Raw genomic sequence first — 13,270 nt, 5'->3', positions numbered from 1 at the left:
CCACGGACCCCCTGGGGGTCGCGGACCCCCTGTTGAAGACCTCTGAGTTAGAGGGTTAGGGTATAGAGTTAGAGGGTTAGGGTATAGAGTTAGGGGGTTAGGGTATAGAGTTAGGGGGTTAGGGTAAAGAGTTAGGAATTAGGGTATAGAGTTAGGGGGTTAGGGTAAAGAGTTAGGGGGTTAGGGTATAGAGTTAGAAGGTTAGGGTATAGAGTTAGAGGGTTAGGGTATAGAGTTAGGAGGTTAGAGTTAGGGGGTTAGAGTATAGAGTTAGGGGGTTAGGGTAAAGAGTTAGGGGGTTAGGGTATAGAGTTAGGGGGTTAGGGTATTGAGTTAAGGGGTTAGGGTAAAGAGTTAGGGGGTTAGGGTATAGAGTTAGAGGGTTAGGGTAAAGAGTTGGAGGGTTAGGGTATAGAGTTAGGAGGTTAGAGTTGGGGGGTTAGAGTATAGAGTTAGGGGGTTAGGGTAAAGAGTTAGGGGGTTAGGGTATAGAGTTAGGGGGTTAGGGTATTGAGTTAAGGGGTTAGGGTAAAGAGTTAGGGGGTTAGGGTATAGAGTTAGAGGGTTAGGGTAAAGAGTTGGAGGGTTAGGGTATAGAGTTAGGAGGTTAGAGTTAGGGGGTTAGGGTATAGAGTTAGAGGGTTAGGGTAAAGAGTTGGAGGGTTAGGGTATAGAGTTAGGAGGTTAGAGTTAGGGGGTTAGGGTATAGAGTTAGAGAGTTAGGGTAAAGAGTTAAGGGGTTAGGGTATAGAGTTAAAAGGTTAGGGTATAGAGTTAGGGGGTTAGGGTATAGAGTTAGAGAGTTAGGGTATATAGTTAGGGGGTTAGGGTATAGAGTTAGAGGGTTAGGGTATAGAGTTAGGGGGTTAGGGTAAAGAGTTAGAGGGTTAGGGTAAAGAGTTAAGGGGTTAGGGTATAGAGTTAAAAGGTTAGGGTATAGAGTTGGAGGGTTAGGGTATAGAGTTAGGAGGTTAGAGTTAGGGGGTTAGGGTATAGAGTTTGGAGGTTAGGGTTAGGGGTTAGGGTATGGAGTTAGAAGGTTAGGGTATAGAGTTAGAAGGTTAGGGTATAGAGTTAGGAGGTTAGAGTTAGGGGGTTAGGGTATAGAGTTAGAGAGTTAGGGTATAGAGTTAGAGAGTTAGGGTATAGAGTTAGAGGGTTAGGGTATAGAGTTAGGAGGTTAGAGTATAGAGTTAGAAGGTTAGGGTATAGAGTTAGAGGGTTAGGGTATAGAGTTAGGGGGTTAGGGTAAAGAGTTAGGGGGTTAGGGTAAAGAGTTAAGGGGTTAGGGTATTGAGTTAGAAGGTTAGGGTATAGAGTTAGAGGGTTAAGGTATAGAGTTAGGAGGTTAGAGTTAGGGGGTTAGGGTATAGAGTTAGAGAGTTAGGGTATAGAGTTAGGGGGTTAGGGTATAGAGTTAGAGGGTTAGGGTATAGAGTTAGGGGGTTAGGGTAAAGAGTTGGGGGGTTAGGGTATAGAGTTAGGAGGTTAGGGTTAGGGGTTAGGGTATGGAGTTAGAAGGTTAGGGTATAGAGTTAGAGGGTTAGGGTATAGAGTTAGGAGGTTAGAGTTAGGGGGTTAGGGTATAGAGTTAGAGGGTTAGGGTATAGAGTTAGAGGGTTAGGGTATAGAGTTAGGAGGTTAGAGTATAGAGTTAGAAGGTTAGGGTATAGAGTTAGAGGGTTAGGGTATAGAGTTAGGGGGTTAGGGTAAAGAGTTAGGGGGTTAGGGTGAAGAGTTAGAAGGTTAGGGTATAGAGTTAGAGGGTTAGGGTATAGAGTTCGGAGGTTAGCGTTAGGGGGTTAGGGTATAGAGTTAGAGAGTTAGGGTATAGAATTAGGGGGTTAGGGTATAGAGTTAGAGGGTTAGGGTATAGAGTTAGGGGGTTAGGGTATAGAGTTAGGGGGTTAGGGTATAGAGTTAGAGGGTTAGGGTATAGAGTTAGGGGGTTAGGGTATAGAGTTAGGGGGTTAGGGTATAGAGTTAGGGGGTTAGGGTTAGGGTAATATGCAAGTCACAGGCAGAGGCTCATACAATGGTGCAATACAATCTCTCCTGTGTGAGGTGTGCATGTTTTCTTTCCTGTTTTCTTGTTTTATTTCTGACAGGAAATGGAGGATTGGCAAATTTGTATCTGAGTGAGTGTGTTGAGAGAGTGGAACTCATTGGATGGGGGGGGGGGGGGGCATGTACTGAGCCGCGTCACAGCCTGAAACTGCTCACAGCTCCAGTTTAAAGATGTTGTGCTGTGTGACCTCTAACTTTGAACAGTGTGTCAAAGTCTTTCCAGCTTTAGCTTGTAATGCTTGTACTTGTGTTCAAGCTGGCAGTGAAGTGTGCATGGTTGAATGGTTTTAGCACAGTGTGTGTGTGTGTGGGGGGGGGGGGGGGTGGGTACAACATATACAAGTGTGTATATATATAAGCAAAGACACATATATGAACACACATCTTACACCGTACACACACACACACACACACACACACACACACACACACACACACACACACACACACACACACACACACACACACACACACACACACACTAACACCCCCACATGTACGCTTGCAAGGGTTAGCTGAGTGAGTTGACCGTTCCGCCACTGGATTGCAATTAGCAAGCCTGTAATGAGCTCTGGGACTCACATCATGCAGCAGTGTAGAGGCTGGGAGGGAGGAGAGGACAGCACAGCTAACTGCACTAGAGACGCACCTTTCAATCATTTCAATAATATGTTACTTAAAGTATGTTAACTATGTGCAAAAACTTCTGCTCTAATATATATTAGAGAATAGAAATATATAATGGCCTGATATTACTCTAATGTGAGGGTAACACTTCCTCCAGTGTTGTCCTCATGGAAAAGTCAGTTTAAAGCAGTTCTATATTTATTTGTTGGCATACAAAACTGCAAAGTTATCTTTCTTGTGCTGTATTGTATGTTATATTATATTAGGCTTTGTGTGGAAAAAACCTGCCACAGCAACATAAAGACAGCTTAATACATCCAGTTTGGAATGTTGTATCAAACATATGGTCCACGGGCCAGATCCAGCCCACCAAGCGGTCCAATCAGGCCCACTGGATACATTTGCAAAGTAGGCCTCATTTCAGAGGACCGGAACTCTCTGCCTGGATTAAACTCATATTTCTTAAGACATCTCAGGTTGTTCATGTGTTTTGTAAATAGATTGTTTTTTAAAGTAAAGTTATCATATGTATTATTTACGGAAGAGGATTAGGGCCACTGTGACCCCAATCCTCTTCCGTAATTATTTATAAGTTATTATACAATGGTTTTACTCGTCTGGCCCACTTGAGATCATATTGAGCTCTATCTGACCCTTGAACTAAAATGAGTTTGACCCTCCTGATCTAAAGAATGGAACTATTCCACTGCACCATTTCTCCTTCCAAAGTTAAAGCATATTCTAGTGCAGTCCTTTTGTGAAACTTAACTGAAGTCCAAACAGCCTTTGCATTAAGCTGCATCCATCATTTCAGAGGTTGTAGTATGTGTGACGTCACGGATGTTATTAATCCCATCATCTCTTGGCATCTTTAAGCTGTAATTCTTCCACTATGTGTTTGAAGCCTTCAGTCTCTCAACAATCTTTTACATATTGGATGATTTCTGCTATGCACGATTTACAACCAGCGCTGATGTCTGGTGCCAACACAGGAAATAGAGTGCACTTTATGTATAAAGAAGAAGGTCAGGGTGTTGGAGCTTGGGGTGGTGGATAGGTGTGTAGTGCCAGTGTTTGCATCTCAACACAGATCATAAACACAATCTTTCTAGGACTTTAATCGTGCATTTTAGTTGCCTTAAGTAACCTCAGGCCTCATTTGTCATAACTCCGATGTTTCTTAAAGCTGAACCATTCTTTGACATAAAAACTCTTAGTCAAGTCCTGCCTTGAGCCAAAACCAAGATTTGTCTAAATCATTTAATCAGCACTGTATGATTTGAATGTTGACACTGGGTTTGTAATGATGGTAAAACAGTTTTATGTCCATCATGCTGCTGTGTGCTTCATACATGAGAAAACATGACATCTTACATCAGGTATTCATTATTGTTTTGTTTTAAAGATGGATGAAGATGGATTTACAATCATAAACACATGAGAGGAAGAGACTAAGTTGAGACATAGAGACACACACACACACACACACACACACACACACACCAGTGGAAATATATAGCTAATGATAATCAAACAAGGTGACTCTTGTGATTGATCAGCATCACCACTGGTAATGGCATCAGAAGTGTGAGGATGTGTGTGTGTGTGTATGTGCTGTGGGAAAGGTGTTGGTCTGTGTGTGTGTGTGTGTGTGTGTGTGTGTGTGTGTGTGTGTGTGTGTGTGTGTTGTCTCCCAGGGGATGTGCTGAGATCTATGTGGCTGTAAAGGCAAAACGTGATTTGCTGTGCTGCTGTGGCAGAATACTACAATATTGTGTTCAGTAGGGACACAGAGGATGGAGAGACTACTGCAATAAAAGACACAGAAAGAGAGTCAGAGGGAGACTGAAATAAGAGGATGAAACAGGCAAAGAAAGAGAGAAATAGAATGATCCAGATGTTACAATATATCGTTTTACCTTTGTTAAAATGACAAGTGTGCTTATTGGCCTATAAATCTCCATTTAACAGATCAAAGAAAGCCTCCATGAGATAATACATTGTCATATGTTTAGCATTAAACTAAAAACAGCCAGAAATCCCAATCAGTGTGTATCTCACAGAGCATTGCTCCAATCTATCAGTCCGACATAAGCAACAGCTGGACCATCAGACAGTAAACTAGGGGGGGAACGGTTCACTAAATCCATGGTTCAGTTCATATCATGGTTTTCGGTGGTGGGGGGGGGGGGGGGGGGGGTTACACTTCTCATATTTTTAGACTGGATGACATCATCAAGGCAAGAGCACAATACAGATTAGTAAAACATCCTTATTAGTTTAACACTAACCAACAGTCATGTATGAAGGAAACTTTTAAATGAGTGCCTCAGATGAATGAACATTATTTTCTGGGATTCCCCCCAGAGAAACACATCATCAGGAGGGATTCCCACCTGACTGACCCTAACTGAAGGAGGTAAAGAGCAGTCACATGAAGACCATGGTGCATGCTCCAAAATACATTCATTAGTTTGATCAAGTCACTAGAAATGTTCCATGCTACTCTGTTTTTCTGCCGAACAATACACACGTGCCCCAAACGGTGACAAGCGAACTGAACGGGACAGATTGTTTTAATGAACCGTTCCTCTCTTAATGTAAACTGGAGGGAAATTGACTGAAATGGTGTGCAATGGTGAACAAAATGCCAGAGGAAGTAAATAGAACTGTAGAAAAGAAATTCAAAGAGGCTCAGGAAGCTAATGTGGCTAAACCTCAGCAACTGCCTCGTCACAACAGCAGTAGGAAGCTGTACTCTTAGGATGTCTGTCTATTTTAACTATAATCTCATTTCAAGTTGTTTCATGTATATCATGTTCAGTTGGAATGATGAGTAGATGGAGGCATTAGAGAACAGAAATGTTTTTTTTCAGTCAGTAATAAATAAATAAAGACAGTGGGAGCTACAGTATAAACTAGTGTTCACACATAGCTTTTCTCTTCCAGCAGCAGACAGTGCCATAGTTGATGAGTTGAGCACAGACTCACTCCCAATCCATGAATGAAGTGATTTAAACAGCATTATTCTGCTGTACAGCACTTCAGAGTATCCAGCCTTTTTGGACTCCTTGGAGGGGGTGCTGGAAAACACTCCCCCTGGGGATTCCCTCGTTCTGCTGGGGGACTTCAACGCCCATGTTGGTAGCGACAGTGAGACCTGGAAGGGTGTGATTGGGAGGAACGGCCCCCCTGATCTGAACCCGAGTGGTGTTCTGTTATTGGACTTCTGTGCTTGTCACGGATTGTCCATAACGAACACCATGTTCAAGCATAAGGGTGTCCATATGTGCACTTGGCACCAGGACACCCTAGGCCGCAGTTCGATGATTGACTTTGTAGTCGTGTCGTAGGACTTGCGGCCGCATGTCTTGGACACTCGGGTGAAGAGAGGGGCAGAGCTGTCAACTGATCACCACCTGGTGGTGAGTTGGCTCCGATGGTGGGGGAGGATGCCGGGCAGACCTGGCAGGCCCAAACGCATTGTGAGGGTCTGCTGGGAACGTCTGGCAGTCTCCTGTCAGAGAGAGTTTCAACTCACACCTCCAGGAGAGCTTCGACCATGTACCGGGGGAGGCGGGGGACATTGAGTCCGAGTGGGCCATGTTCCGTGCCTCCATTGTCAAGGTGGCTGACCGGAGCTGTGGCCGCAAGGTGGTCGGTGCCTGTCGGGGCCGCAATCCCCGAACCCGCTGGTGGACACCGGCGGTGAGGGATGCCGTCAAGCTGAAGAAGGAGTCCTATAGGGCCTTTTTGGCCTGTAGGACTCCGGAGGCAGCAGACAGGTACCGGCAGACCAAGCGGAGCGCAGCTAGGGCGGTCTCTGAGGCAAAAACCCGGACATGGGAGGAGTTCGTTGAGGCCATGGAAAAAGACTTCCGGACGGCTTCGAAGAGATTCTGGACCACCATCCGGCGTCTCAGGAGGGGGAAGCAGTGCACCGTAAACACTGTGTACGGTGGGGACGGTGTGCTGCTGACCTCGACTCGGGACGTTGTGGATCGGTGGAAGGAATACTTCGAAGACCTCCTCAATCCCACCAACACGCCTTCTGGTAAGGAAGCAGGGCCTGGGGGCTTGGGTGTGGGCTCTCCTATCTCTGGGGTGGAGGTCGCTGAGGTGGTTAAAAAGCTCCTCGGTGGCAGGGCCCCGGGGGTGGATGAGATCCGCCCCGAGTTCCTCAAGGCCCTGGATGCTGTGGGGCTGTCATGGTTGACACGACTCTGCAGCATCGCGTGGACATCAGGGGCAGTGCCTCTGGATTGGCAGACTGGGGTGGTGGTCCCTCTTTTTAAGAAGGGGGACCGGAGGGTGTGTTCCAATACAGGGGAATCACACTCCTCAGCCTCCCTGGTAAGGTCTATTCGGGGGTGCTGGAGAGGAGGGTCCGTCGGATAGTCGAATCTCGGATTCAGAGGAGCAGTGTGGTTTTCGTCCGGGCCGTGGAACAGTGGACCAGCTCTACACCCTCTGCAGGATCTTTGAGGGTGCATGGGAGTTTGCCCAACCAGTCCACATGTGTTTTGTGGACTTGGAGAAGGCATTCGACCGTGTCCCTCGGGGGATCCTGTGGAGGGTTCTCCGGGAGTATGGGGTATCGGACTCCCTGATAAGGGCCGTCCGTTCCCTGTATGACCGGTGTCAGAGCTTGGTCCGCATTTCCGGCAATAAGTCGGACTTGTTTCCAGTGAGAGTTGGACTCCGCCAGTGCTGCCCTTTGTCACCGATCCTGTTCATAATTTTTATGGACAGGATTTCTAGGCGCAGCCAGGGTGTAGAGGGGGTCCGGTTTGGTGACCTCAGGATTGGGTCACTGCTTTTTGCAGATGATGTGGTCCTGTTGGCTTCATCAGACCGCGACCTCCAGCTCTCACTGGATCGGTTCGCAGCCGAGTGTGAAGCGGCCGGGATGAGAATCAGCACCTCCAAATCCGAGGCCATGGTCCTCAACCAGAAAAGGGTGGAGTGCACTCTTCGGGTCGGGGATGAGATTCTGCCTCAAGTGGAGGAGTTCAAGTACCTCGGGGTCTTGTTCACGAGTGAGGGAAGGATGGAACGGGAGATCGACAGGCGGATCGGTGCGGCGTCTGCAGTAATGCGGACTCTGCACAGATCAGTCGTGGTGAAGAGGGAGCTGAGCCGAAAGGCGAAGCTCTCGATTTACCAGTCGATCTTCGTTCCTAACCTCACCTATGGTCATGAGCTTTGGGTAGTGACCGAAAGAACAAGATTGCGGGTACAAGCGGCCGAAATGAGCTTCCTCCGTAGGGTGGCTGGGCTCTCCCTTAGAGATAGGGTGAGAAGCTCAGTTATCCGGAGGGAGCTCGGAGTAGACCCGCTGCTCCTCCACGTCGAGAGGAGCCAGATGAGGTGGTTCGGGCATCTAATCAGGATGCCTCCCGGACGCCTCCCTGGTGAGGTGTTCAGGGCACGTCCCACCAGTAGGAGACCCCGGGGAAGACCCAGGACACGCTGGAGAGATTATGTCTCTAGGCTGGCCTGGGAACGCCTCGGGGTCCCCCTGGAAGAGCTGGACGAAGTGGCTGGGGAGAGGGAAGTCTGGGCTTCCCTGCTTAGGCTGCTGCCCCCGCGACCCGACCCCGGATAAGCGGCAAGAAGATGGATGGATGGATGGATATTCTGCTGTCATGATGCAGGCGTGACCCGGCCTTTAAACAAACCCACTGATTGTAAACACTCACATTTAAATAAATGAAATTCAGGTCATAAATGTCATAAATGATATTCTGAGCAGCTGAAACTGAACCACTGTACCTTGTAGCCAATTTGTTTTTTGTTGTTTTTTTATTTTATGAAAGGGCATAGGCTGTAAAATGCAGATTACCTTCCTACACAGCACAATGCATCATGGGACTGTGCTGTTCTTTATGTCAAAAGCTGAGCAAAGACCTTCAGGTTGGGCTATTTAAAGTCAGCTTTTTCATGTGTGAACTTCTACTTCCTATCTCACTATGTAAATATGAACCTTGTTCTGTTTCTAGTTATGTCTTCACCTCTGCAGAGACAAAGTTATTAGAATTTTAAAATGATGCTGTCTACATTGACAGTGTATTGGTGAACAGTACTGCTGTCTGCTGAGAAACAAGTGAGTGTACATACAGTATGTGTGTGATAGCTTGCTGATGCACAGTCACAGGGAGGATTATACATTGATACATTTTAGTTGTGGACTGTTTCATGTCAGCATTGACTTATTATAAATAACCCAACAGCTGTGAGCATGACATCATATGTTGTTGTTGAACTAAACTGTCATTTATAACACAGTTTTGGTGACTGTCATCAGCATCATTAACATGACATGAACTCAAGAGGGAAATCAAAACACTGTTTATTCCAGATGCTGACAGCAGTTCATGCTGCACATTACCATAGTACATGTGTTTATTTCTGTTATCTGTGTCAAAGAGCGCATGTAGAAATAAGTGATTATTAGTTGAGACACCAGTTAGATGTAGTATGATCTCTGCAACAATGTGTATTGTTTAGTTGCTGGTATTGTTCATTTGTTGTATGGTATTCTATTTTTCTCTGTACATAACTAATGAGCTACATCCCTTGTATGAAAGCTGCTCTATAAAGCTTATCATTATAATTATTACTCTTCCTCTTCTCTTACTATCATCTTTTTCTTCTTCTTCTAAGGATGATGATGATGATTAGTATTATTTGTATTAATAATGATAACACATTTAACCACTAATTAAAATAAAATAAATAAATGGATTAATATACAGCCCAAATATAATATAAAAAACAGTAATTAAATAGATAAGACATGTATGAATTAAAGAAAAGCATTTTAAAAAGATAAGTTTAGAGAAGCCTCAGCTCTTCAGGCAGAGAGTTTCAGAGCTGATGGACCTCGATTGCAAAAGCAAAGTCACTTTTAGACTTGACCAGACGGGTTCTGCATGAAGAACTGAGGCTGTGCTGCAGCTCATAGCAGAGTTATAACTTAACCATCAAGTGCTTCAAAGGTAATCAGCCAAGTCAAATCTATTCTAAAACACATACTCGGAGTCTGGCTGTAGGGTGTCACATTAGTATACTGGGACTCTGGCTGTAGGGTGTCATATACTGGGAGTCTGGCTGTAGGGTGTCACATTACTATACTGGGAGTCAAGAGGTTTCTGGAATATTTGTGATGACTTTAGAGGACCAAAAATAATGATTATGGTAATATAATGAAAGTTGTCTTCTTAACTGGTCTTCATTGGTATATAATGTGTACTGAATAAACCCGCCCCTGCTGCTGTAGCGGTATAAATACATTCAGCACACACTATTACTACTACAGTCTACAGTTAGCCAGTTAGCTGAGGAGCTAGCCGCCGAGTTAGCTGCTGAGCTAGCAGCCGAGCTAGCACCTATGTTAGCAGCAGAAAGCTCTCAGACCTAGCGTCCATGTTTCTGGTGTTTCTTGGTAGGGGGCAGGGTTTCAGCAAACTCGGCGGGCACTTGGGAGCAGAGAAAGAGGCTGAGTTTTACACAACTTTGAAGACTAATTTCATATATTTGGTGATTTTTTTAATCATTCAAATTTGGCAGGGTGGTTAACAACACACTTTTCTGTGGTATGTCAAACTCAGAACACATATTTATTCTATACTTTAAATGGACTTTAATATTTACTTACAACTACAGGGTAAGATTACAACTACAGGGCAGTGTCCCTGATGCCAACCCACTTTGTAAGGCAGTCTAATAGAAGGATCAGCTGGGTCAAAAGATCTGCTGAGATTGATAATTGTTAAAACAAAAAAATCTCTCTTTATGGTGTCATTTTCTGTTCTTTGACACGTGTGGAAACCTGAAACTCCTTCGGTCTAAAATTTTAAATCTAGAGGATCAAGACTACATATGCAGGACACAAGAAAAAAAGAATAGATGGTATACATCATCCCCTTTCAATGAATTGAAGTGGTTATTTCTTGTGTTTATTTAGGCTGGCTTACTAAAATGATGACAGAAACGAGCAGACAGAAACAGAAACAGCAACCTGCGAATAAGCGTATATACAAAAACCTTGATCTATTTCTTTAAGACTGTAGAACCAGAAAGTGGCACACTGTAATTTTTGATGTGCTTATCTTTGCAAATAATATGTGACCAAGCCAGGAACAAGCTAATTCTTGTCACTGCCAATACTGTAGCTTGTTCCTATTGTCTCTGTACTGAATCACTTACTCCCTGCTGACATTTTGTTCTGAGGACTGTACACCATTTCATTTAATGAAGAGTTATTGAAGGGGGAAATAAGAAAGCTAGTTAGTCCGGTAATTATCTATGGACCATTCTTGTCTTATGGAGCAGTTTATACTCCAGAAAGGTTAAATAAAACTGAATGGTGACATGCAGCTAATTAGCTATGATAGCATCCCTTAATTTACTGTACACTCTCTGGCTCTCTGTTTCCAGAAAGGTGAACACTGTCAACACAGTTTGCTTTTAGTTAACGATACAAATTTATCTGTCAAAGTTCGACAAAGTTGGACTCAACATGAAATCTGCACACAGTTTCAATCAAAAAGAATGGATTTCATGTCCATATTTAAAATGTAGGTGTAACTGGACTTCATGCTTCATGTTCACTCCCATGACAGTTAGAACAAATGATAGAAGGTTCACATACATGTTGTAGTTCTGCATTTGGATTTATTCACATACAGCACCAGTCACATGTTTGGAACTTACTTTCTCATTCAAAGGATTCAGTAGGTGTGTCCAAACATTGTCTTATGTGTGTCACTGGTCTCATTTGTTTCAACCACGAAAAAACCTCCTCTTCATTTGGTTGGTACGCATATGGAGACACCAGTCAAAACAAAGTTTGACTGAACTGAACCAAACAGGAGTGAAAGACACATTTACTTTAAATGTTGTTTTGTGCTGAAGTGGAAGTAAAGGTGCAGCAGACTAGATAGATGGATCGCTCTGAAAAGCCTTGTTAGTGGATGACACAGATGCAGGCCTGTTTCACTTTAATAGCAAGTAATTTGTTCATACCAACAACCTGATGGCTGTGATATGAAGATAGCGTGTAACTGTGTGAAGGTACTCTGATTCTATAGCAGATGTTCTCAGTGTCATCTCACTCAGATCAGTGAGAAGTGAAAAGAGTGATTCATATACTGAACATGAGAACACATGCATACTTACAGGTGGTGGGTTTGTTACAGTTATGTCCATGTCTGAAGTACTGGGGGTTTTCTATGACTGGGATTCTGGTCATTCCGATCACCACAGCATCCGGCCCTGCATCCAGTGTGCAGGGGCTGATAATCCCATGGTTTACATGGTGAAGAGGACTGGCAGAGTCTTCCTCACCGCTTATCACTGCTACTGGACCTGGACAGATACAGAGACAATATGGACTGGATTAATTCTTCTTAACCTTCAGTTCAGAGTCAAAGGCGGATTACCTGAAAGTGAAAGGAAAAGTCAAAACTTAAAGAAATGTACAACCTGCTCTTTGTTCAGACTGTAAACAGAAGTACATCTCCTGACAATAACTGATCAAATGAAACTTCATTGCTCAGCAAACCAGCTGCCAGCTAGTTAATCATCTGGTCAACCAATCATCTAAACAGCCAGACTCTCAGTCTCCCTGTCAGCAAATCGTGCTTTCATAATGCAGTCAATGAATCAGCAGGGTTTCTGCATAGTCAGCCATTAATTCCATCAGTCACTCACTCAGTCAGGATAATATTAACATCCCAGATATTATTGTGCTTACAAAAAAGGAAGAATAGAAATGCAACACTCGATGATGCTAAATGCAATTACAACAGTCACACAAATTCCTCTCTCTCTGACCCCTCTTTTTTCACTCAGAGGACTGGAAGAAATGGGTTAGGGAAACCCCTTTCTAGCATGTAGGAGAACCTATGGTGCTCACAAACAAACAAAATGCAAAGGGTCTTCTACATAGCTAGTGTTTAGTTTGTCCACTCTGGGCTACAGTAGGAACATGGCGGGTTCCATATATATATAGATTATTCTAAGGTGGGCCCTACATTGGTTAAATGGGGCTACGTGGGTACTGAGTGGGCATGGGCTTGAACTGGGCCAATTTTGCGTGTCCCACATGGTTTCAGTAAGATGGGCCCCATATATGAAGCCCACATGGGCTGACTGTATGAGCCCCATAAGGGATGTAAGTGGGCTAAGCGGGCATGGGCATAAACAGGACAAATTGTTTTAGAAACATCAATCATTCAATCTTTATTTGTATAGCGCCAAATCACAACAAAGTTATCTCAAGGCACTTTACACATAGAGCAGGTTCTAAACCGAACTCTTCAGGTTTTAACTAACATGGGCCCCACATGTGTAACTCACCCTGTTGGGCCCTACCTGAAACCCAGTCAGAACCCACTTGAAGCCCATATGGGCAAAGACAGGTGAGGCCACCATGAAAACTACAGACAAACCCGCCTGGGACCCGTATTGCAGCCCAATGTAACCCTTATGGGGTCCACATGGACATGCTGGCAGGGATTACTGTATATTCCATTTCTGCCAAGCGTATTCCACTAGATGACACTAAATT

The 13,270-nt window shown here is 44.4% G+C and overlaps 1 protein-coding gene across 1 annotated transcript in view; it reads right to left on the bottom strand.

Annotated features, from left to right (window-relative positions):
- The window catches only part of LOC128359524 (NT-3 growth factor receptor-like), a 198,453-nt gene that overhangs the window by 69,603 nt on the left and 115,580 nt on the right, over positions 1-13,270 (bottom strand). The window contains exon 10 of the mRNA XM_053320015.1: positions 11,878-12,066. Within this exon, the coding sequence (XP_053175990.1) occupies positions 11,878-12,066 (189 nt within the window). The remainder of the gene's footprint in view (positions 1-11,877; positions 12,067-13,270) is intronic.

Source organism: Scomber japonicus, chromosome 5 (assembly GCF_027409825.1).
Source record: "Scomber japonicus isolate fScoJap1 chromosome 5, fScoJap1.pri, whole genome shotgun sequence".
NCBI classification, from domain to species: domain Eukaryota; kingdom Metazoa; phylum Chordata; class Actinopteri; order Scombriformes; family Scombridae; genus Scomber; species Scomber japonicus.
Note: the sequence above shows the minus strand (reverse complement) of the source record. Positions and strands in the feature narration are given on the sequence as shown.